General features: G+C 55.7%; 7 protein-coding genes and 2 pseudogenes across 7 annotated transcripts, besides 5 other annotated features; all 9 read right to left on the bottom strand.

Moving 5' to 3' along the window:
* Positions 1–21,767: part of a sequence feature (areas not merged during assembly with more than two copies in the genome that could not be assigned to a particular haplotype) that runs on past both edges of the window.
* Positions 29–373, bottom strand: Tc00.1047053506909.131 (annotated as a pseudogene).
* Tc00.1047053506909.120 (uncharacterized protein) lies at positions 1,347–1,898 on the bottom strand (the record flags this gene model as incomplete). The annotated part of the gene is made up of 1 exon (XM_809661.1): positions 1,347–1,898. One exon carries the CDS (start codon positions 1,896–1,898, stop codon positions 1,347–1,349), a length of 552 nt encoding a protein of 183 aa, XP_814754.1.
* Positions 3,044–3,064: a sequence feature (AT_rich).
* Positions 3,809–4,004: a sequence feature (T-rich).
* Positions 4,082–6,730, bottom strand: Tc00.1047053506909.100 (trans-sialidase, putative; the record flags this gene model as incomplete). Its single annotated transcript, XM_809660.1, has 1 exon — positions 4,082–6,730. The coding sequence occupies one exon, from the start codon at positions 6,728–6,730 to the stop codon at positions 4,082–4,084; it is 2,649 nt and encodes an 882-aa protein (XP_814753.1).
* Tc00.1047053506909.90 lies at positions 7,989–9,035 on the bottom strand (annotated as a pseudogene).
* On the bottom strand, positions 15,250–15,873 carry Tc00.1047053506909.74 (uncharacterized protein; the record flags this gene model as incomplete). The annotated part of the gene is made up of 1 exon (XM_809663.1): positions 15,250–15,873. The coding sequence occupies one exon, from the start codon at positions 15,871–15,873 to the stop codon at positions 15,250–15,252; it is 624 nt and encodes a 207-aa protein (XP_814756.1).
* On the bottom strand, positions 16,477–16,854 carry Tc00.1047053506909.60 (mucin TcMUCI, putative; the record flags this gene model as incomplete). Its single annotated transcript, XM_809659.1, has 1 exon — positions 16,477–16,854. The coding sequence occupies one exon, from the start codon at positions 16,852–16,854 to the stop codon at positions 16,477–16,479; it is 378 nt and encodes a 125-aa protein (XP_814752.1).
* Positions 16,589–16,734: a microsatellite.
* On the bottom strand, positions 17,469–17,927 carry Tc00.1047053506909.46 (uncharacterized protein; the record flags this gene model as incomplete). Its single annotated transcript, XM_809665.1, has 1 exon — positions 17,469–17,927. The coding sequence occupies one exon, from the start codon at positions 17,925–17,927 to the stop codon at positions 17,469–17,471; it is 459 nt and encodes a 152-aa protein (XP_814758.1).
* On the bottom strand, positions 18,122–18,589 carry Tc00.1047053506909.33 (uncharacterized protein; the record flags this gene model as incomplete). Its single annotated transcript, XM_809664.1, has 1 exon — positions 18,122–18,589. The coding sequence occupies one exon, from the start codon at positions 18,587–18,589 to the stop codon at positions 18,122–18,124; it is 468 nt and encodes a 155-aa protein (XP_814757.1).
* On the bottom strand, positions 19,332–19,700 carry Tc00.1047053506909.20 (mucin TcMUCI, putative; the record flags this gene model as incomplete). The annotated part of the gene is made up of 1 exon (XM_809658.1): positions 19,332–19,700. One exon carries the CDS (start codon positions 19,698–19,700, stop codon positions 19,332–19,334), a length of 369 nt encoding a protein of 122 aa, XP_814751.1.
* Positions 19,449–19,580: a microsatellite.

Below are 21,767 nucleotides of genomic sequence, written 5' to 3'. Positions count from 1 at the left end.
CTCACACTCTCACAGTCACTGTTACTGTTATTCCCTCTCCTCGGACCTTCACAGGCACGCCACGCCCACTTCAACACGCGCCCCTCACAGCACGGGCAGTCCGTCATGCGCTCCCGCTGCGCCGCAAAGTCCGTCACCTCTTCCCAGTCGAACAGCTCCGTGTCCTCAACGTCCCTCACAATCGTCGGCATGCCACGGCCGCGCAACACCCACAGCGCCACAATGTCGTGCCGCCTCTCCTCCCCAATCATGAACGCAACGCCCAACGCGTACTGGCGCACGTGCTCCATGCGCTGCAACCACAGGCCGATCAGATTGGCCGTCATGCACTGCATCTTGTCGTCCTCCGTGTACTTGAAGCAGACCCTCACATCCTCTCGATCCACAGTCTGGGTGCTGCGAGAGGCTGCCGAGAGGCGCCACGTGTGTGGAAGAAGCAAATGTGCGGAAACAACGGCCACCCTCACTCCCTCACACATCTCCACTTCCCTCCACTGTCCCACAGAAAAGGGCGGTGTCATGGGGAAGAGATGCCCGCCGCACAGCGCATGCACGAGGGCACACGCGGAAGCAATGCCATCCACTTCGCACCGCAAGATACTGCCATGCGCTCAGCACACACACGGCGGCAACGAGAGTGACGGGGTGCATCCAATTACATACCGCACAGCCATTTACTTCTCTCCGCACGGCTAGTGGCGTCCCACACTCACAGTGAGGCACGGCGCACACCATCTTCTCCCTCCGAGGGCACTCAGGAGGCCGGCACCCAGTCACCCTCGTGCCCTCGCAATGGGTAGCACAAACAACCGTCGTCGCAAACCATCGTCGCCTCTAGCAGAAAAGAAGAAAAAGATATGAGGGCAGTTCAGAAACACAGCCAGCAGAGGGACACCCAACGACACACGGAGGCAAACAATGACAGTGGACACGGCACGGACAAAAAGAAGTCCGCAGGGATTTTTTAAAAAAGAAAAAAGAAACTAAAATGAATCAGTAGGACTTCCATTTCGTGTGCCATGCAGCACAAGGCTATCACGTGCGCATAAATATTACCTGCACAAGTAAAAAATGTAATAAAAAAAAAGAAAAAAATCTTATTACTCCACCAGCCCACACAACATCCCTCACATTTCACGCGGCATCCGGCCTCTTCTTCCAATCCCCGTTCCTGCAGTCCGTGGGAAGCACAGCAGCGGAGCCGGCACCGCGTGTGGGCAACAGCAAAAAACAAACACACAAGAGAGAAAACACGTCGCCCATTCCAGTGCACATCAACCGAACATTAAATAATGAGAAGAAAAAAGGGCACTTATTACTCCAGTGGAAAAGCAACAAAAAGAACATTACAAAGAAGAAAAAAAAGGTTTAAAAAGCGATCCGTAAATCATTAAAAAAGAGGAGGAGAAAAAGTAACATAAAACCCGCAAAGTATGCGGCAAATATCCCCCGTGGGGAGTCACAATCCCACCCTCTTTCGCTCGAAGGACTACCACAACTCCACACAGTTCCAGCAGCAGCAGCAGCAACGCCAGAGACACGCACACACGCGCAGTGCGGCCGCCAGTTGAATCGCGTGGTATCAACTCCACGTCGTCAAACAGGGCGAGGCGGCCGTCTGGACTCACGCCGCTCCAGATCGCGCAAGGACACATTTCTTGATGCCGTTTTGGTGTTCCGGGGACGTTCTGACCATTCATTCCTCCCGCAATTTTCCCAGGAACGTGCTCGCCGCTGCCGTCAACGGTCTCAGTCTTACGGGCATCCCTCGAGCCCACTGCCTTCCTCAACGCGGTGGCGAGCGCAGTCTTCGTCACGAATGCATTCAGATCCATTTCTATTCTCCGACTCATGGCAGTGCTAGGCTTCCTCTTGGGTGGTGTCGGAACCATCTTCATTTTCCGAACAAAGGCAAACTCAGGCCTCGTCTCGGACGTGTTGGTCGCCGTGTTGGATGCGGGACTCCGATCGACGGTGTTGGGTCCGTCAGCCGCCGCAGACCGTCGCCAAACCTCGTTTTGACGTGACGGCTCAGCATTAACTTGCGGCGCAGTTGTCCCACCAGATTTTGTGTCATCCTTCCCTTCACGGGGTGGCGGCAACTGACAGATGCCCGTCCGGTCAGCATCGCTGCTCCGTGCAGGCGGATGGATGGCTCCATCGGGGAAAATTGGCGCCACTAAAATTCATAAGGGCCGGCGTATTTGTCTGTCGTCACATTCAAAGTGAAGGCAGCGGTGGCCCCTTCCTCTTCCGTTGCACAGCTGACAGCACAGTTGCTACATGTGTGCGCCGCATTGGCCACATGGCACACAGCACCCAGCTCACCATTCCTGCCATGCATGTGCACATCAAAGCCACTGAAAGTATAATTCTCATGCTGAGCCTCAGCACTGGCAGCGGAACACTTCGTCCACGCCCACACACACACGCGATAGCTCAGGCTGCCGTCACTCGGAGCACACGACACATCCACCGGCACAACCACCGCATCCGCATCACCAGATGCATCTCCAGCACTCCCAGCAGCCGTCACGCACACGGAGTGAGCACCACCACACCAGCCACAACCGCAAGCAAACCCTCATCCATCCATAACGCGGCAACAAAATTTCATGCCATCCTGCCCTCAATGGGATTTGGAGCCTAACTCAGCGCAGTCACACGCGGTGCATCAAACCCACAGGAAAAGAGACTCGGGCTGCGCACTCCCTCTCCTCCCTTCTTCTCATGGCCACGGAAGAAGACAACAGCCGCCACACGCAGCTGCCAGTATGCACTGCAAAAGGAGCATTCAAATCCACCGCAATGTGCATCTTGTGTGTGTGTCTGCAGAAACACAAAGCAAAGAAGTAGAAAAGAGGAAGCAGAGTATGCGGAGAGACGCACAAAAATGTACAGCGGAGATGCATGGCGGAAACAACAACTAGAAGAAGACCGCTCAAACTCATGACTGCACTGCAGCCCGAGCAGAAGCAATTCACACAAGATTTATCCAAAATAAAAAAGCCTTCCCCTTCGTCTTATGTAAACCCCATCACACAAAATAATTATAAATAAAAAAGAAGTCGTCCATTACTGTTCCACACAAAAGACAGCCGGCTGCCGTGTGGCCACACCAAACTGTCTGCGCACATTTTGTCCGAAAATTAAAAGATATTTAAATGCCTTTGAACCGTCCGACCCTCCATGTGTCCGCACATCGTTTATATTTCATGGGGTCATCTGCGTGTTGCTGCTCCCCTCAGCCCTCTCATCGGCGCGTGAGTGCGGCCCGCAGAGCACAGTCACTCGTGTGTGTGGGGACTGAGAGAAGCACGCAGACATGACGGCGGTCGCGTCACTCCATCGGGAGAGTGAGCGCAGCAAAAGAAAAAGAAATCATCGGAGGGGAGAGAAATGCTCACAAGACAGACCCCGAAGGGACTGCCGGCGCAAGAAATTCACACGAAAAGCAAAAAATCTTAAAAACACGGCGGCAGGGTGTGGCTGTGTGTGTGGTGCTGCGGGTGTCTGCCAGCCCTGGCCGCAAAGAAAACAAAACAAGAGGGAAAGAAATGTGTGCTCCGCCCCACCGGCCCTCGTCGCACGCCCACACGTCACGGCTCCCTCAGCGCGCCGTTCGTCGCGGCCCCTCCTCATGCGTGCAGCAGGCGAGGCGCACAGGGCCGTCGTCACGAGCGTGTCGGTGGGTGTGCGAGTGGAGCAGTTGGGCGGAAACACACGGCACCCCTCGCAGGAAGAGTGCAGAAGAAACAATTAAAGAGGGAAGAGTAGAAAAGAAAAAAACGTCCATAGTGACTGCCCCAAAAGCAAAAAAAAAAAAAAGGGAATGGGGTATTAAGAAATAGAAAAAAGTTTGAAAGAAGATAAAAAATTAAAAAGCGTACTGAAAAGCAACAAAAAAAAATGAAAATCACAAACACATAAAAGAGGAAAAAAAAAAAACAAGAAAGTAGCAAACATTAAAATAAATTTAAAATACACACAAAAAAGTAAAAGTATCAAAAACATTCTTTCCCGGGGAAGTAATTCTCTGCTGGGGAGGTCGCAATTGTCCCACGCGGCAGCCAATCACGCCTCACGCAGCCGCAAACCCCCACAGTCCCAACAGAAGAAGCAGCAACGGCAGCAGTCCGCTCTCACGCACAGTGCACGCATCGCTGTTATTCCCCTGCGACGAATTTCCGAGGCTGCTGCTGAGTGCCGCAGACTTTACTTCCCCGTTCTGTGAATGGATTCCCTCCTGCCCATCCGTTCCTCCCGTCGTCTCCCCATCCGCACCAGAGCTCACGGTCGCCTCAGGAGTTTGGGGTGATCCATTTCCCCGCATTGTGTCTCCACTCCCTGTCGCCACCGTTGGGCTAGCATCAGACGAGGGAGTCGTAGTAACGGAAACTGCACTGGATACACCGCCAGCACCAGCACCAATATTCGCCCTCAACGGTTCCTCTTCCAACGGCAGTTGCCCGGAAGAATTAGACCGGTGCAGGGATACCTCCACATCCGGTGCACTTGCCGCTGGTGAACGAGGACTTGTCGTCGGTGTCTTCGGATCCTCCGGCTTCGGATTAGTAATTGTATTTTTGGCAAGCGTGGTAATCTCAGTGCCATCCAACGGGCGGTTGTACAGTAATACGTTCTTCACCGTCACAGGCACGCCTTCTTGAGCCTCTGCGCTGCCTCCATCCCCTCCAATGTAGAAGTGGGAGATCCCTTTAGATCCTTCAATATCCTGTAAAGCAAGTTGCGCATTCCCCACACGCTGACCATCGACATACGCAGAGCCCTGACTGCCGTTATGTAGCACAATGGCCACCTGGTACTGTGTCTCTGTCTCCCAATTACTGCTGTGCTCCGTGTTCTCTCCGCCGCACAACACACGCCACTTATTTTCATTGTCGTACGACAGTCCAAGAAGTACTGGATTCTCACTGTCATTCATCTTCGCACCAATCAATGGAATGGGGGTATCTCCCCTCGGCACACCGTGGATGGACACCGTCGCCACAAGAGTGAAGTTGTAGTTCGCAAAGTGGTACAGCTGATTCTCCCCCTGCTTGCCAACAGGCCACTCCGCTCCTGCACCACTTCCAGTGAACCTCACGCCCTTCTCCGCATACCCTGTTGCCACCCCATTCGTTACTGTGGCGTTCACGCCGAGGTACTCGTCCCTCCATGTGCCATCAGAGAAGTTGCCGGACAAAAAGCCAACCAGCCCATCCGTGATCTTACCAGTATTGCAGGCATTTTCAGTTGAGGTATCTTCCTCAGCACTTGAGGTGCACAGCTGGGAGACATGTTCGTCCACTTTCTTCCAGGTCGCTAGCACATCCTTCACCCGCTGCAGCTGCTCAGTCAGACGCACAGAGACCATACCGGGTGATGGTTTTTCTTTCTCATCGCCCTTCTTCTTCTCGTACAGTGCAATCAACTCCTCATTATTATCTCCGCTTTTGTACAACAGGGCGCTGGCGGCAACATCATCATCGTTCCCGGACACCGGCCCAATATCAACAATGTGCGTATTGTCCGTCAGCCAAAGATGGAGTACGCCATTTTCCACATTTTCGGAATACACCGGCAGAGTAATGAGCATCACATTTCTCTTATCATCTTCAACACCGTCACCAATATTCGCTGTGATGAACCCGCTTCCAACAATTTCGACCTCTCCACCTTTTTGTTTGCTGCTCCACACGCGCGAGAGTGTCCCGAGGGCCTCCGTCCACGACTCCCCCTTCTCACCGATCTCGTACACCCTGCGGCGGCCATCACCACACGCAGTCATCATCATGAGTTTTCCCTCCTCCCACTCCACCACGGAGGGATCACTGCAGCCATCGGCAGACATCCCCTTCGACAGCTTCCAACTCTCAATTTTCTTCGAAGTATCCAAAGTGTACATGAGCAGTGAGAAAGTCTTTCCACCCGCAGCTTCCTTCTGCCCAACTTCCTCCTTCGTGCCTTCCACTGGGAACACAAGCGTACCGTCCTTCATTTTAACACCCGATCCACCGCCGCCAATCAGTCCTGTCAAGGATGAAAGTTGTTCGCCGAAAGGTGTCGTCGGGACAGCGTTGGTATCTTTCCAGTCAATTTGTTTGTTACTTTCTTCACCACTGACTGTTCCTTTCACCAGCAAAATTCCCGATTGAGCTGCAGCACTCTCCCGAGCATCAGCATTCCCACTGTATTTTCCAACAAGCATGTAAATATCACCTCCATCCACAACCGTTGTTGGTCGGCTCACATCTACTCTCTTGCTTGTGGGAGCGCCTTCCTCCAGAACTTGTGTCTTATCTTTGGCTCCATTTAGCACTTCCATTGGTTCGTCAGAAGTATCTTTCGTAAGAAGTTGGGATGCAATACCAGTAAAGACCTTGTTTTCATCCTTCTTGCACTGCGCCTCGGCAACGACAAATACGTCATTCCCCACATTTAGAAGGCCGGGAACACCAAACGACTCCACAGTTACACCATCGTCATTAGCGTCCTTCCATTCAGACTTTTTTTCAGACGACGGCTCCACAGCTTGCGTAGCTCCACAGGTGGCGCAGCACATCATCCCGACGAGGAGGAGCAGCACCGCGGAAGTAAACACACGCCGGGACATGTTGGGCCTCCGCGGCTCACTCTCTCTTCCTTCCCTCCTCCTTCCGCTGGATCCGGTCACGCGGCGACGGCTGTGTGTGCGGGGTGCCTTCACTGCAGCAACACGTGAGAGCATATAAATATGTGTGTGTGGGCGGTGTTTGTGTGTGTGCTGTTGGTCCTTTCAGTGCCTTCAAAATTCACAGTAGTGTTTAGCGCTTGTTTCCCTTCTTTGCGAGGGTTAGAAAGAAATAAAGGAAAAAATATCAAGAAAAGAAGTACAACAGCGAGCACCGCCACCCATCCACAGTGAGTGGCATCATCATCCACGCCCCACTCACTCCCAACAACAACAACTCACGCACACAGACACACGGAACAGCAGAAGGAAGATCGCTGCACCGGGAACACACAGCGACGGTCACCACCAGCAGAAGCCACGGCGGGTGCTTCTGCCACGCGTCAGCAGACACCAAGCAACACAAACACACAAAACAACCAGCGGAATGCAAAACGGCACAACCGCCCTCCGCAAAGCCCACGCGCTCTCACCAGTCATTTTACTGTTCACCCTTCCAGCGCATCCGCCAGCGCACATCACCCACACAGGCAAGGAATCCCTGACCAAAGTATACTCAGCATGGGAGATACACATTGGCACCTGCAGCTGCTGGACGAGAATCAATCCGCACTTGTCCCAGGCACCCTAAGCCACACCACCCAATTCAATGCACGCCAGCAACGTGTCAAAAAATAAATCGCAGGCTCCCGTCCTCCCTCCTCGCAAGGGACGTCGCAGCCACAATCCTGTGCGTGCATCCATTCTTAGCAATCACGCCTCTCTACAGCGTGTGCATAATGGCGTGTGTGTGCATGTGTTTTCCAGCGCCTATACTTGCAGAGCAGCTGTGCGCCACAAGAGAGTCTGAAGAAAGCAACGGCAGAGAGAGGCAGATAGCACACACGCAAATTACTCATATCATCACACACACAAACACGCAGCCGCGGAATGGGTGCACTCAACCACAAAATCAAAAAGGAAAACAAAACAAAAAGCCGAAGCGTGGGACGACCAGCGCACACACTCTCATTACTCCCGTAAAGCAAAACACACACACAGAGGGAGAGAGAGAGGTCGCCCACTCAATGCAATAAAAACAAAACAGAAACAGTTACGGTGCTCCGCCCATGCAGCCAGGCAGGACGGCAGCGGTGCGTGTCGTGCAAAAGAGAGCACCAACGGGCCTGCATGGGTGTGTATGCATATATACAATGGGCACATTATGTGTGTGCCTCGTGGGGTGAGGTGAGGGCGAGAGTCCATGCAAGGGGACACACACAGAGTGAAGGAAGAGTGTGTGTGCGGGCGGTGCACGGCTCTCTCACACTCACTCTCACGCGGCCACCACCGCAGCAGCAACAACAACAAGAAGCAAAAGAGGGGAGGTGGTGTGGGAGACCGCGGTGCTGCTGTCACTGTTGCCAGACGCCACCGTGACACTTTTTATATCCGCGACTTGGACCGGTGTTTTCTTCGTATTATTATATTTATTTTCATCCCGCCTTTCTTCCGTCCCTGACACATCGGAATCCGGTGTATTGTTCGGAATATCTTCTCCAGTGCTTCTGTCTGCTTCGTTATTTGCATTATCGCTGGCAACGAGGGTTGTTGTTGTGGTTGATTCGGCTCTACCGCTAGATGTTTCATTCTGATCTGTGTCTACGGTGGTGGCGATATCCTCTTCTGCCAAATCTTTGTTTGGCTTCATGCTCACTGAGTCTTCCTCTGGCTGCGGCACCGGCGCCTTATCTGCATTGGGGAGTGGCCCTTCCACTGGCGGTGATGGTGTTAGATGTGTTGCTTTCGCTGGCAAATCCCCCTGTGATGCTCCCTCTGGTGACTTTATTGCAGTGGTCTTAGTCGTCTTGGCAAGGCCTTTGGCGCTCTCAATTGTTTCTTCTGCCGGCTGTCTCGTGCGACTTTGTGATACTGTCGTACCGCCCTCACCGGTCCCCAGAACTGTTTGCTCTTTTGTACTAGGCTCCAAGCCCGCTCTATCTTGATTCCCTAGCAGACCATCTGCCGGACTTGTATCTGAAGTCTCTGGCGCTGTCATATCAATCCTATCTTTTTTCTGTAACGCATCAGTCGCATCTGCTCTCTTTTCGCCATCTTTTCCCGGTACCAAACCGGACACCTCACCTGACGACATTGATTAACCGATCACAGTCATTGGTGCCCCTCGCGCAGTGGACAACGTAATTGGTGACAGCGGCTCACTGACCCCGGGTGATCCTCCTGGTACCTGAGACGGTGAATAGGTTCCGCTTACAATATCTTCAACCTGAGCCGTCTCAGACTCTGACGCGCACACGGACGGGCAGAAGCACAGGGCAAGCACCAACAGGGCGCACAGCAGACGGCACGTCGTCATCATCATGAGTGTGGTCGTTCAGTTGTGTGGAGCTGATCTGCACAGTGAGGGGCATGGAGAGCAACAGGGGAGACGAGAGGTGCGGCAGACACACACAGAGAGCACGCCACATGAGGAGAGGGCAGCAGCCAGGCATGCACCGTACGCCGCACACCACGCACGACACACACTCCAATCCACGGCAGCAGGCACACACACACACACAGCCCTGCCGCAACACCAACACACAGATGGAAGAGGGAGAAGCAAACAGGAGCGGCACACAAGGCTCCACCGCATGCACATGCGGCGAGAGCGGTCCGTCGTGTCGGCACCCCTCACGGAGGGTGCGCACACACACAAGAAGGTGCGGCGCACACAGCAACACAAAAGCAAAGTAACAATAATAAAAAGAAGATCCCCGCACACCATGTGGATTGTTGGTCCACGGGAAGTGCAGCCAATATTCACCACAAAGCAGCTTATTATCCTGTTTTTGGTTGTATGCTGCTACAATAACGAGTGAGTAGCGCAAGGGCCGTCCGTACAAAAGTGGCAAGTATTCCGTCGTGCGGGCTGGGGCAGTCACAAACAGTCGCAGTCCCAGTTCCCAACGACGAGGGCATTCCCGCAGTGGATGGGGCGGAGTCTCCCGTGGTCCGTCGGGGATCAGCAGCCCGTGGCGTCCGTGATGAGGCGGTGGCGGAAGAGCCTGGTCCATCTCGAGTACCCGCGTTTGTGCTTCCTGCGTGTCTCGCCTGCTGGCATGCTTGGCAACTTCGGTGGCGACCTGCGCGCGAGGCGCATGTTAAGAAGACGGTGGCGCCATTGCGGCATCCGCATGGGAGGCCCTCGCAAACTATTATAACGCCAGGCTGAGCACGTCCGGCATGTGCCCTCATACTGTGGACGGACAAGCGCACTCTGCCGCAGGTTGGGCAGGAGGACGTCAATCCGCCGCTCGCTGGTCGACAAGGAGTTGCGGTGCTCACGTCGGGAAGAGGTTCCGGCGGAGGCAGTGACGGGCCGGTCACCGCAGTGAGGGAGGGACGGCACCACCGACACAGAGGGTTCCTTGTGATCCGCAGGGCGCGTGCAGGCCTGCCGAAGAGTGGGCAGGTGTCGCATCGCGCCTGTGCGCAGTGCCGCCACTCGGGGACCGATGTCCGGGTCAACACCAGGAATAGAGTCCTCGCCACACCGACAGGCGCCTGTCACGCGGTGTGCGCGCCTTCCTTTTCCTCCTGGGCATCCTTCCATTATAACCTCTTGACGGCGGTAAGGAAGTCCACGTGCCAGGCATTGACGCAGTCCTGCGAGAGGGATCGTGCAATCGTGGCTTGTTTGTCAGCGGCCTCACTGCGTGGAATACCGCAGTGTGATGGGAAAATATAAAATCCACAGGGTGACCTCGCTCTACCAAGGAAAGCAGCATAATCCAAATTTACTCAGTAACGCGGTCTCGCACGGTCGGTGGGCGACGCGGGGTGCCTCCATTGCCGAGAGGGAGTCCGTTTCCTCCAGCATTGGCGTGGGCGATTGGGATGTTTCCAGACAAGGAGGTATGAGATGTCTAAAAACATTTTCGATCGCAAGGCAGTCTGCCCCATATGAGCATGCGAGGCTGCCAGCTGCTGCACGATGTACCTCCACAGGGAGATCATTTGTCGTGGTGGAGTCATATAATAGCGCAGCGGATCCGGATGCGAGTGCAGCGAGATACGAAGGACCGTCCGTCCACAGTTCAAAATCACAATCCCCCAAAGAGGAGTGAGTAGAATAGAAAGCCGTGCGCCTGACATCGTCAGAGGCGTCTTCGGCAAACAGTGGCTGATAAAATCTCACGTTGTTGCAGATCACAGTGTCCCAGGGAAAAATTCGATGTTGGGCAAGAGGCGCAAATGTGGTTGTGGGGTGTCCCAATAATGTCACAGACGCGTAGCAATCCATTAATAACAGCATCTCTCGGAAGCGGATTGATGTCGCCGCTTTCCCATGCATGGACGGAGGCATAGGTTGCGAGTAGATAAGGAAACGCAAATCCTCGTGATCATGGAGGCGTATATAGCGTTCGTATTGTGTGAGTGCACGACGCCAGAGTACCTTCCGGAGCGGAAGAATATTGGCCTCCAAATAGACAGATGTGTCTTCCGTAGATGCGCTCAGGCCAAGAATGTTTTGCTACCGTCGCGGTACCGTACCTCCATATTGTGGAGGTGGGTGGGGGCGAGTCACGGGACAATAGCCTCGCCACTATGAAATAGCACACTATGAACGTATCCAATCAAAAAGGATCGCATGGTGTGATGGGACGCGTCCGCTTCTGCGCCCAGACGCAGCTGATAGCGGCGTGGCATGGTCCTCTTTGCAGCGGTGGAAGCGTGCGTAACAGAATTAAGAAGTTGATCGAACGTGTTGCCCAGCAAGCGCACTGGGCGTGACTGAATACGCAGGTTCCCGCTAACAAGATGGAGATCGACCATGTCCTCGTCAGACCGTGTGTGTGTGAAGCGATGTGGAATAGAGCAGCTTCGCTCTTAGCGACGTTGATTTTTAGGCTGTGCTCGGCAGCCCATGTGGCCACAAAAGAGACAAGAGCGGTCGCATTGCCGCAGCACAGGCATGGATGTCTGCACACAAGGCAACAAGCGTGTGTTCGTCAGCTTACATGAATGCGGAGGCAGAATAGATGCTGCCCAGGCGGCGCAGCAGATCATCCACACAGTAGAGGGAGAGTTGGGGTCCCGGGACGCCGCCTTGCGGTGCTCCAGCTGAGGCGAGTTGTTTCCGGGAGTGCTGTTCTCGAGCGCATACCCCAACATAGCGGCCCCGCAGGTAGTTGTGCAGCCAGCGTTTGGTTCGAGGCCAAGGCGCGGAAGTCTGTCAAGCATGCAGAATAAATTCCCATGGTCAGTGGTGTCGAACGCAGTCGGAAAATCAATCGAGACCACGAGCGATGGCGACGAGGGCGTCGTGTGGGGGCGTCGTCTCCAGGGCGCTCATGCTCCACAATGCCAAACTCATTCAATCCACGAGTAATGTGTCGATAACAAGTGCCACCACGTCCGACGCAGAACGCGGAGGTGCAAATCCGAAATTGACGTGGGTGGTGCGGCAATAACGCTGACAGACGGCGGTGAATCATTCCTTCGGCTAACTTTGGTAAAACAGAGAGTGGCGTGATAGTTCTGTAGCTCTCTGGGCGGCATGGATCCTTCCCGGGCTTGGGGATAGAAATAGCGTCTCCCATTTTCCAGGAGCCAGGCAGGCTGCCGTTTGCGAAGGAGTTGTGGATCATCGTTCTAAGTGTGACATGCGCAACGGGCCCGGGACGGTGCAGGAATTCATTCAACATGTCGTCGGGGCCAGGGGCTGAGCCAAGCAAAGAGTCACGGATGGTCACGTCAAGTACATACGGCGGGAAAGGCCGATCCATTTCCCAGCCACCAGGAACCAAAGGAGTGCAGCGAGCAGCAGCAGCATAAGGCGGTATGGCACGTGAAACCGCACAAAATGACGGACAAGCTGATTTGCCTGTTGCCGAGGCAGGGCGCATACGCGGCCAAGCTAAGTGCGGAGCACAACCGATTCCAGAGGATGAGGGTGCGGCGCCGCCACGCCGTGAAGATATCGCCACCTCGGGCTGGGTGAGGCTCCAAGTCTTTTCGCGCGGGATTCCAGAGGCACAGCGGAGCAACGGCGTAAGGCTTGATTTCGTTCCTCCCTTTTTTCGGGTGCATTCGGCTCAAAGTAGGCTGTCTCCGGGTGAGGCAATGTGTGTGCTTCGTGTGCTGCTTCGGCGGCGGACTCGGCCTGTTCCATTTCGTGTGTCCATGTCTTTTTGGAGCTGTCACGGCTGCCGCGCGGGATATGGCGCTCAGCTGCTCGTAAGATGCCTCCGCGAGGATCCAACCATGTGGACGCGGTGGCAAGGAGGGTTTCACACAACGATGTAAAAGCAGGCCAATCCGCTTTACGCAGGGCAAAGGTGAATTTCTTCCGTCGAGGCAGCGTGTTTGCTGGTCGTGGAGTGCCATCGTCCATCTCTACCAAGTAGGATATTCAGCAGTGGTCCGAGTCCATGTAAGGGGCGAATGTCCAGTGGGAGATGCGTAGGGCGCAATACGCAGTCACGTCAGGGGACGAGGCATTACGATGTGTGATCCGTGTTGCCTGTGTCGGGTAATTTGCCAGCCCAAAATCCATATCGATTAGAACAGCGGCGAAGTCATCGCCTCCAGTCCTTGATGGTACATATGACTGTCTCAGAGTTCACGATGCAAATTCAGGTCACCCGCGATAATCTCTTCGGGCACAAGCGACAAAAGATATTGATAAATGCGGATTATTGACCAATTGCTGTGGGAGGGTTGTAGAGATTCGCCACGCAAATGCTGCGACAACCCGGCGGAAATACACGGACAGCAATGGTCTCCAGGAGGTCAGTGCCAGGGAGCGACGGGCGCTCGCACGGTGGAGAGTGGCGCACCAGAACAGCAACACCACCACCGCGCCCAGTGAGGCCTGAAGGCAGTCATTATTGCCACATAATTTCGTCGCCACGCCACCACGGTTACTTATTTCCTGCAGAAGAACGATGTCAGGTGGACGCTGCTCCAATCGCGCAGCAAATGCAATCTTTTTCACGGACGAGAGGCCTGCAATGTTGAGCTGCCAAATATTGATGAAGCCATCCTCCTCGGCCATGGTTCTTGTGAACGACACCGCCACGGGTGATATCAACGGAGTGACCGCTGCGAAACGGTCGTGCAGTTCTGTCCGACAGTCTGCAGGCAGACCGCCTCACCTCCCCGCACCGGGCATGGCGTGGAACCTTCTCGGGGGGTGAAGTCACCTTGGTCTCCGTCGTGCTCGCAGCAACGCCCTGCTGCGGAGTTCCTATACGCAAACAAAGCCCAGCACCGCGACAAGGTGCAACGCCATCGCTGGGGACCGTGGATAATTACGAAGAATAGCGGTGTTGACATTCCCACGTCAGCCGGGATTGGCATACTGCTCTCATCCCTGCATTCCTCGGAGACAACAGAGAAGGTCAGTACCAACGGCGGCGCACGCCCATGCAGCCGCACGACGGAATCCCGTGCACTGCTCCCGGCCATGGAAAGGCTGAGTGACCATCGTATCCAGCACAGACAAAAACCCTGCTTGTGGTTACAGACAGTCATTCCCTTCTAGCTGCCGTCACCAAGGGCCCGCACAGTCATACCGACTGGACGGAGGATCGGATCTGGCAGCGTCTCTTGTCGCTGACGCGTGCTGGCTGGTCCGTGCAGCTGCAGTTTTGCTACAAACATTGCGGAGTACATGTTAACGAGCCTGCAGATCATTAGACGCAGAACACGGCAACCGGGCAATGCACGGAGCAAGGAATAGCGCCCATGTGGCACACGGACCTGCTGACATGCATTAACACCCAGCTCACCAACAAGTGGCGTAGTACCATGCATCAGGACACCCACCACTACCTGCTTGGCGGCGCCAGGCCATCAGATCCAGGCGGCAAGCACCTGATCACTCAGGAAGCCCTCGACCAACAGGAACGGATAAACACTGCACGGGAAGGGTGCGGGGAATCCGAGCTCTGGGGTCGCCTGTACTGGACTGTGAGAGACTGCACGAACCAACGCCGTTTCCGCAACATCTCACCGGAACAGTCCGCTTTCATGCGCTCCAACGAAGATCCCACCGCACCGGGACGGAAGCCGTTCCCCCGACAACAAGGGAGGAAGACGCACCGCCTGTGGAGAGACGGCCCTCCACACGGCGTCGAAAGAAGAAATGCCCGCACTGTGACGCCACATTGGTGGGACACACGAACCACATCGGTCACTGTCGGTGATTTCATCCGGAACGCCCTCCACCGCTTCCCGACCTCCACCGCGATTGCTGCGACACGGTCCTCCCCACACAAAAAAAGCACCGCACAGCACAGAAATCGCCGCGCACAAAACCCAGACGCTGATCGACACCGCAGCAGCAGTGCCAGGAGGCAATCACTGCTACCGCAGGATCAGCCAGCCTCCACAAGCGCAACAATTAGCCCGCAGAAAACGCTGCACCATCTGCTTCCAGAATGTACAGACGCTCTGGCTGTGCGCCAACGGCTGGGCATCAAGAAGGACCTTCGCACCGAAAGCTTCTCCCAATGGCAGCTGCCTCATAGCAGGAAACTCATGTCGCTGCTCGACCATCCCCTCGGCACCCTGATGACATCGTGTGGCTAGACATGTCGGTAAGAGCAGGGAAAAATAATAATAATGGGCATTCCCGCCACTGCAGAGACGTGGTGCATCTTGCGATCCCGCTGGCGGCTCTCCTCTTCCACCGCTGTTTTTGCGCAAGAGGCCACCACAGTCATTTTTGTGGTTTGGTCGGCCTCGTGTTGTGCTCCGGGTTCTCCTCCTTCATCGCCCTGCGGTGCTTCCTTCGCCGTCCCCGGCACCTGTGACTGTCCCGTGACGGTCTGTTCCGAAGCCTGACTGCCCTGGGAGGTCCTCCCGCCACCAGCATGCACTCCACCCGCTGCCTGCTGAGACGCGTCGGAGCGTGGGGATGTTGTGCCTGCGGCGTGCCCTCCGCCCAAAGACTCCGGTCCACTTGCACGCATCCGAGCAGCAGACGCGCTGCCAGTGCCGGACAGATTGCAATTGCCACTTCGCAGTGGGTCGCTGCTGGATTGGTCCTGCCTCGTCGGTGCAGTGAGTACTCCTCCCGAGGTGGGATTGTGACCCTCACCCTCAATGCTTCCCCCACCCTCCTCGTCTTCCTGATTGCTATTGCCCTCAGAGTTCACATTCCCCCTTCGTCCAGAGCCACCGGCCACGGGTCCACCTTCCGCAGCCATCACACCCCGCGCATGCCCAGCAGTCACCGCGCCATCACCCGCGGCCGCACACGCACCCCGTCGCAGAAGCCCTCACTCACACGCACGAGCAGCTGCACATCACTGCAGGGGCCAACAGGACGCAGAGCACACGGCCAGTCATCATCACGAACAGTGGAGTCGCCTAACGCTGCGGAGCCAACCTGCGATAGCACGAGACAACCAAAGGGAGACACAGCCGCTACACCACGCACAGCAACAAATGGCAGCACCCCAGCAGCGGCAGCGCACACACCACGAGACAGATGGAATCAGTGCGATTGCAGAGCTCGCACACCGCACCGCAAACCAGAAGTTTAAAAAGCAATAAAAAGCAACAATTAAAAAGCAATAATTAAAGAAAGAAAAACAAACCCAGGGCTCCAGTGCGCATGCTTATGAGTGCGTCCGCGATGCGTTCAACGTGGCGGATGCGGGGCACAACGCGGAGCACACAGCACGGCAGCAGAAGCAAGTGAAGCAAAACAAGATCATTATTTCCTCTTATTTTATACAGTGAACCACAACACACGCGCACAAATCACCGCTGTTGAGTGCTGGCACGCACAGCCCGCACACACCTCTTCAGCCCACAGCGGTGTACGCCAGCGCGGATGCGGCGAGCACCAGCGGGGCACACACCCACGCAGAGCTGCTGAGGCTGCCGTCCATTTCGCGAAGACGTGACGGTGCGCGGGTGGTCGTAGTACTTGGCGCCTCCGTAGTCGTAGTGCTTGGTGCCTCTGTTGTAGTGGTGGTCGTCGTGGTCGTCGTGGTTGGCGCCTTTGTTGTGGTCGTTGTGGTCGTAGTTGGTGGTTTTGTTGTGGACGTCGTCGTGGTCGTATTGGAAGACCCTTCAGGCACAGGCTGAGCGGCAGCTTCCTCTGAAACGCACACGGACGGGCAGCAGCAGCACAGGGCAACCACCAACAGGGCGCACAGCAGACGGCACGTCATCATCATCGTGAGTGTGTTCGTTCAGTGGTGTGGAGCTGATCTGCACAGTGAGGGAAATTGAGAGCAACAGGGGAGACGAGAGGTGCGGCAGACACACACAGAGGGCACACCACATGAGGAGAGGGCAGCAGCCAGGCATGCACCGTACGCCGCACACCACGCACGACACACACTCCAATCCACGGCAGCAGGCACACACACACACAGCCCTGCCGCAACACCAACACACAGATGGAAGAGGGAGAAGCAAACAGGAGCGGCACACAAGGCTCCACCGCATGCACATGCGGCGAGAGCGGTCCGTCGTGTCGGCACCCCTCACGGAGTGTACGCACACACACAAGAAGGTGCAGCGCACACAGCAACACAAAAGCAAGGTAACAATACAAAAAGGAGATCCCCGCACACCACGCGGATTGTTGGTCCACGGGAAGTGCAGCCAATATTCACCACAAGCAGTTCAGTTGCAATAGGCCTTCGTCCACATTCATCGCACTCAATTTCATGCATGCACAGTCACCACCGCAACAGGAGCTGCTGCGCACGCAACAAGAAACAAGAAAGGGAGGTGGTGTGGGAGACTACGGTGCTGCTGTCACTGCCGCCATGCAAAGCTGTGTTTATATTTTTAGTGGCGGTGTCCCTCTTGAACCCCTCGCTGTGGGCTGCGGGGGTAACTTTGCCGGCTGATGTGCCTTCGGTTTTGTTGTTGCATTCTTCTTCTCCACTTCTTCTGTGGAGGGTCCGGCGTCCTCTCCGTTCGGATGGCTCGCATTATGATTGGTCGTGGTGGTGCTGGCGGCGGCGTTAAACTCTGCAGCTGGAAGAAATGCGGTGCAGTTGTCAGCCTCGGCAGCAGGCGCTTTGTCTCCACGCCGGTACGTTTCTGTTTTCTCTGCAGCGTCAGAAAGTGGAGGCTGTTTGAAAATCTCCTGCACGGTGCATTCCTCTTTCCAATCTAATGCAGCAAAGCCGCCATTTGAAAAGGACGATGACTGCGATGGCCTCTCGTGAATGGGAGATGGTGCATGCTGCACGGTGTCTTGGTGTGCTGCAACTTTCTTCCCTTTCTGCCTCATCTCCACCAGCTGCTTCTACTGCAACTTCTCCTCCCGATTCTTCTTGTGGTGCATCACCCGGTACCTGTGCAAAAGTTGTGTTTGAGCCCACATCGTGTTTTGGCGCTACCTTCGCCATTCTCTGGCCATGAAACTTCATGTCGGCTGTCAGACCCTTCTGCCCCTTGCGGCGGTTCCTGCCCCTGCTGTTTGTCTTATTTGTTCGTCCGGTACTGCGGCTGGTTTTGTTGGTAGTGATCCTTTTCGCTCCCCAATGGCAGGCTGTGATGGGGGCTGGGCTCCTCCCTCTGTCCCACCGCCCCCGATGACTCTGCGAATTTCAACTTTTCATCCTGAGCGGATTCGTTTTCCCGACTGCCAGTGGCGCGACTGCCATCCGAAGAGGGCAATGCTCGCTCCCTTTGGGGCACAAGTTCCAGGCGCCCCACAGTGACAGGAGCCATCAGCATCTGAGCCTTGCCTTTTGAACCATTCACAGTTGACTCCTCCCGCTGTCCAGCACCACTCAATGCGTCGTGTGACTCCGACACATTCGTTTTCATTTCGGGCGGCAAATAACGCCATCCCGCTGATCCTCCACATACTGCCGGTGCCGCTGGTGGCGCGCCGCCTTGTCTTCTCCTCGTTCTAACGGCAGGCGATCTACGCGGCTGGTGACGCATCTCGTTGAGTGTTCATTGGATTGCAGCATACCCCCCTATCCTCAGCGGTGTCAGCAGCAACGGCAATCCCTTGGCGCCTACAACGACGACGGCCATCCAATTACGCACGCATTCCTCCACGGCGGACGCATTCGCCCTGCCTCCTGTCCTTCTGCTGCCATCCATCGCGCACTCCCTCCGCAGCTGAGCACGCCACCGCAAGAGCTAATACTCACACGTACCGCTATCGTCACCACAGCACGCAGAGGACACACACCAGAAGCACACGGCCAGTCATCATCGCCACCACTCCTGTCACTTGCGTGCAGCCTTCAGCAAAAGTAACTCCCCGTCAACAGAGAAGGAAAGCAAAAATAGACACGACCGCTACACCACGCACAGCAACAAACGGCAGCACCCCAGCAGCAGCGCACACACCACGACACAGATGGAATCAGTACGACTGCATAGCTCGCACACCACACCGCAAACCACAAGTTTAAAAGCAATAAAAAACAACAATTAAAAAAGAAATTAAAAAAAGAAAAACAAACCCAGGGCTCCAGTGCGCATGCATATGAGTGAGTCCGCGATGCGTTCAACGTGACGGATGCGGGGCGCAACGCGGAGCACACAGCACGGCAGCAGAAGCAATTGAAGCAAAACAAGATCATTATTTCTCTTATTTTATACAGTGAACCACAACACACGCGCACAAATCCCCGCGGTTGAGTGCTGGCACGCACAGCCCGCACACACCTCTTCAGCCCACAGTGGTGTACGCCAGCGCGGATGCGGCGAGCACCAGCGGGGCACACACCCACGCAGAGCTGCTGAGGCTGCCGTCGATTTCGCGAAGACGTGACGGTGCGCTGGTGGACGTCGTGGTTGGCGCCTCTGTAGTCGTAGTGCTTGGTGCCTGTGTTGTAGTGGTGGTCGTCGTGGTTGGCGCCTTTGTTGTGGTCGTTGTGGTCGTAGTTGGTGGTTTTGTTGTGGTCGTCGTCGTGGTCGTATTGGAAGACCCTTCAGGCACAGGCTGAGCGGCAGCTTCCTCTGAAACGCACACGGACGGGCAGCAGCAGCACAGGGCAACCACCAACAGGGCGCACAGCAGACGGCACGTCATCATCATCGTGAGTGTGGTCGTTCAGTGGTGTGGAGCTGATCTGCACAGTGAGGGAAATTGAGAGCAACAGGGGAGACGAGAGGTGCGGCAGACACACACAGAGGGCACACCACATGAGGAGAGGGCAGCAGCCAGGCATGCACCGTACGCCGCACACCACGCGCAGCACACACTCCAATCCACGGCAGCAGGCACACACACACACACAGCCCTGCCGCAACACCAACACACAGATGGAAGAGGGAGAAGCAAACAGGAGCGGCACACAAGGCTCCACCGCATGCACATGCGGCGAGAGCGGCCCGTCGTGTCGGCACCCCTCACGGAGGGTGCGCACACACACAAGAAGGTGCAGCGCACACAGCAACACAAAAGCAAAGTAACAATACAAAAAGGAGATCCCCGCACACCACGCGGATTGTTGTACCACGGGAGGTGCAGCCAATATTCATCACAAAGCAGCTTGTTATCTTGTTTTGGTTGTATGCTGCTACAATAGCGAGTGAGTAGCGCAAGGGCCGTCCGTACAAAAGTGGCAATTATTCCGTCGTGCGGGCTGGGGCAGTCACACACAGTCGCAGTCCCAGTTCCCAACGACGAGGGCATTCCCGCAGTGGATGAGGCGGAGTCTCCCGCGGTCCGTCGGGGATCAGCAGCCCGTGGCGTCCGTGATGAGGCGGTGGCGGAAGAGCCTGGTCCATCTCGAGTACCCGCGTTTGTGCCTCCTGCGTGTCTTGCCTGCTGGCATGCTTGGCAACTTCGGTGGCGGCCTGCGCGCGAGGAACCCGTTAAGAAGACGGTGGCGCCATTGTGGCATCCGCATGGGAGGCCCTCGCTAACTATTATAACGCCAGGCTGAGCACGTCCGGCATGTGCCCTCATACTGTGGACGGACAAGCGCACTCAGCCGCAGGTTGGGCAGGAGGACATCAATCCGCCGCTCGCTGGTCGACAAGGAGTTGCGGTGCTCACGTCGGGAAGAGGTTCCGGCGGAGGCAGAGGCGGGCCGGTCACCGCAGTGAGGGAGGGACGGCACCACCGACACAGAGGGTTCCTTGTGATCCGCAGGGCGCGTGCAGGCCTGTCGAAGAGTGGGCGGGTGTCGCATCGCGCCTGTGCGCAGTGCCGCCACTCGGGGACCGATGTCCGGGTCAACACCAGGAACGGAGTCCTCGCCACACCGACAGGCGCCTGTCACGCGGTGTGCGCGCCATCCTTTTCCTCCTGGGCATCCTTCCATTATAACCTCTTGACGGCGGTAAGGAAGTCCACGTGCCAGGCATTGACGCAGTCCTGCGAGAGGGATCGTGCAATCGTGACTTCGTCGTCAGCGGCCTCACTGCGTGGAATACCGCAGTGTGAGGGGAAAATATAAAATCCACAGGGTGACCTCGCTTCACCAAGGAAAGCAGCATAATCCAAATTTACTCAGTAACGCGGTCTCGCACGGTCGGTGGGCAACGCGGGGTGCCTCCATTGCCGAGAGGGAGTCCGTTTCCTCCAGCATTGGCGTGGGCGATTGGGATGTTCCCGGACAAGGAGGTATGAGATGTATAAAAACATTTTCGATCGCAAGGCAGTCTGCCCTATATGAGCATGCGAGGCTGCCAGCTGCTGCACGATGTACCTCCACAGGGAGATCATTTGTCGTGGTGGAGTCATATAATAGCGCAGCGGATCCAGACGCGAGTGCAGCGAGATATGAAGGACCGTCCGTCCACAATTCAAAATCACAATCCCCCAAAGAGGAGTGAGTAGAATAGAAAGCCGTGCGCCCGACATCGTCAGAGGCGTCTTCGGCAAACAGTGGCTGATAAAATCTCACCTTGTTGCAGATCACAGTGTCCCAGGGAAAAATTCGATGTTGGGCAAGAGGCGCGAATGTGGTTGTGGGGTGTCCCAATAATGTCACAGACGCGTAGCAATCCATTAATAACAGCATCTCTCGGAAGCGGATTGATGTCGCCGCTTTCCCATGCATGGACGGCGGCATAGGTTGCGAGTAGATAAGGGAACGCAAATCCTCGTGATCATGGAGGCGTATATAGCGTTCGTATTGTGTGAGTGCACGAC

Source organism: Trypanosoma cruzi, genomic scaffold (genome assembly GCF_000209065.1).
Source record: "Trypanosoma cruzi strain CL Brener 1047053516791 genomic scaffold, whole genome shotgun sequence".
Classification (NCBI taxonomy): domain Eukaryota; phylum Euglenozoa; class Kinetoplastea; order Trypanosomatida; family Trypanosomatidae; genus Trypanosoma; species Trypanosoma cruzi.
Note: the sequence above shows the minus strand (reverse complement) of the source record. Positions and strands in the feature narration are given on the sequence as shown.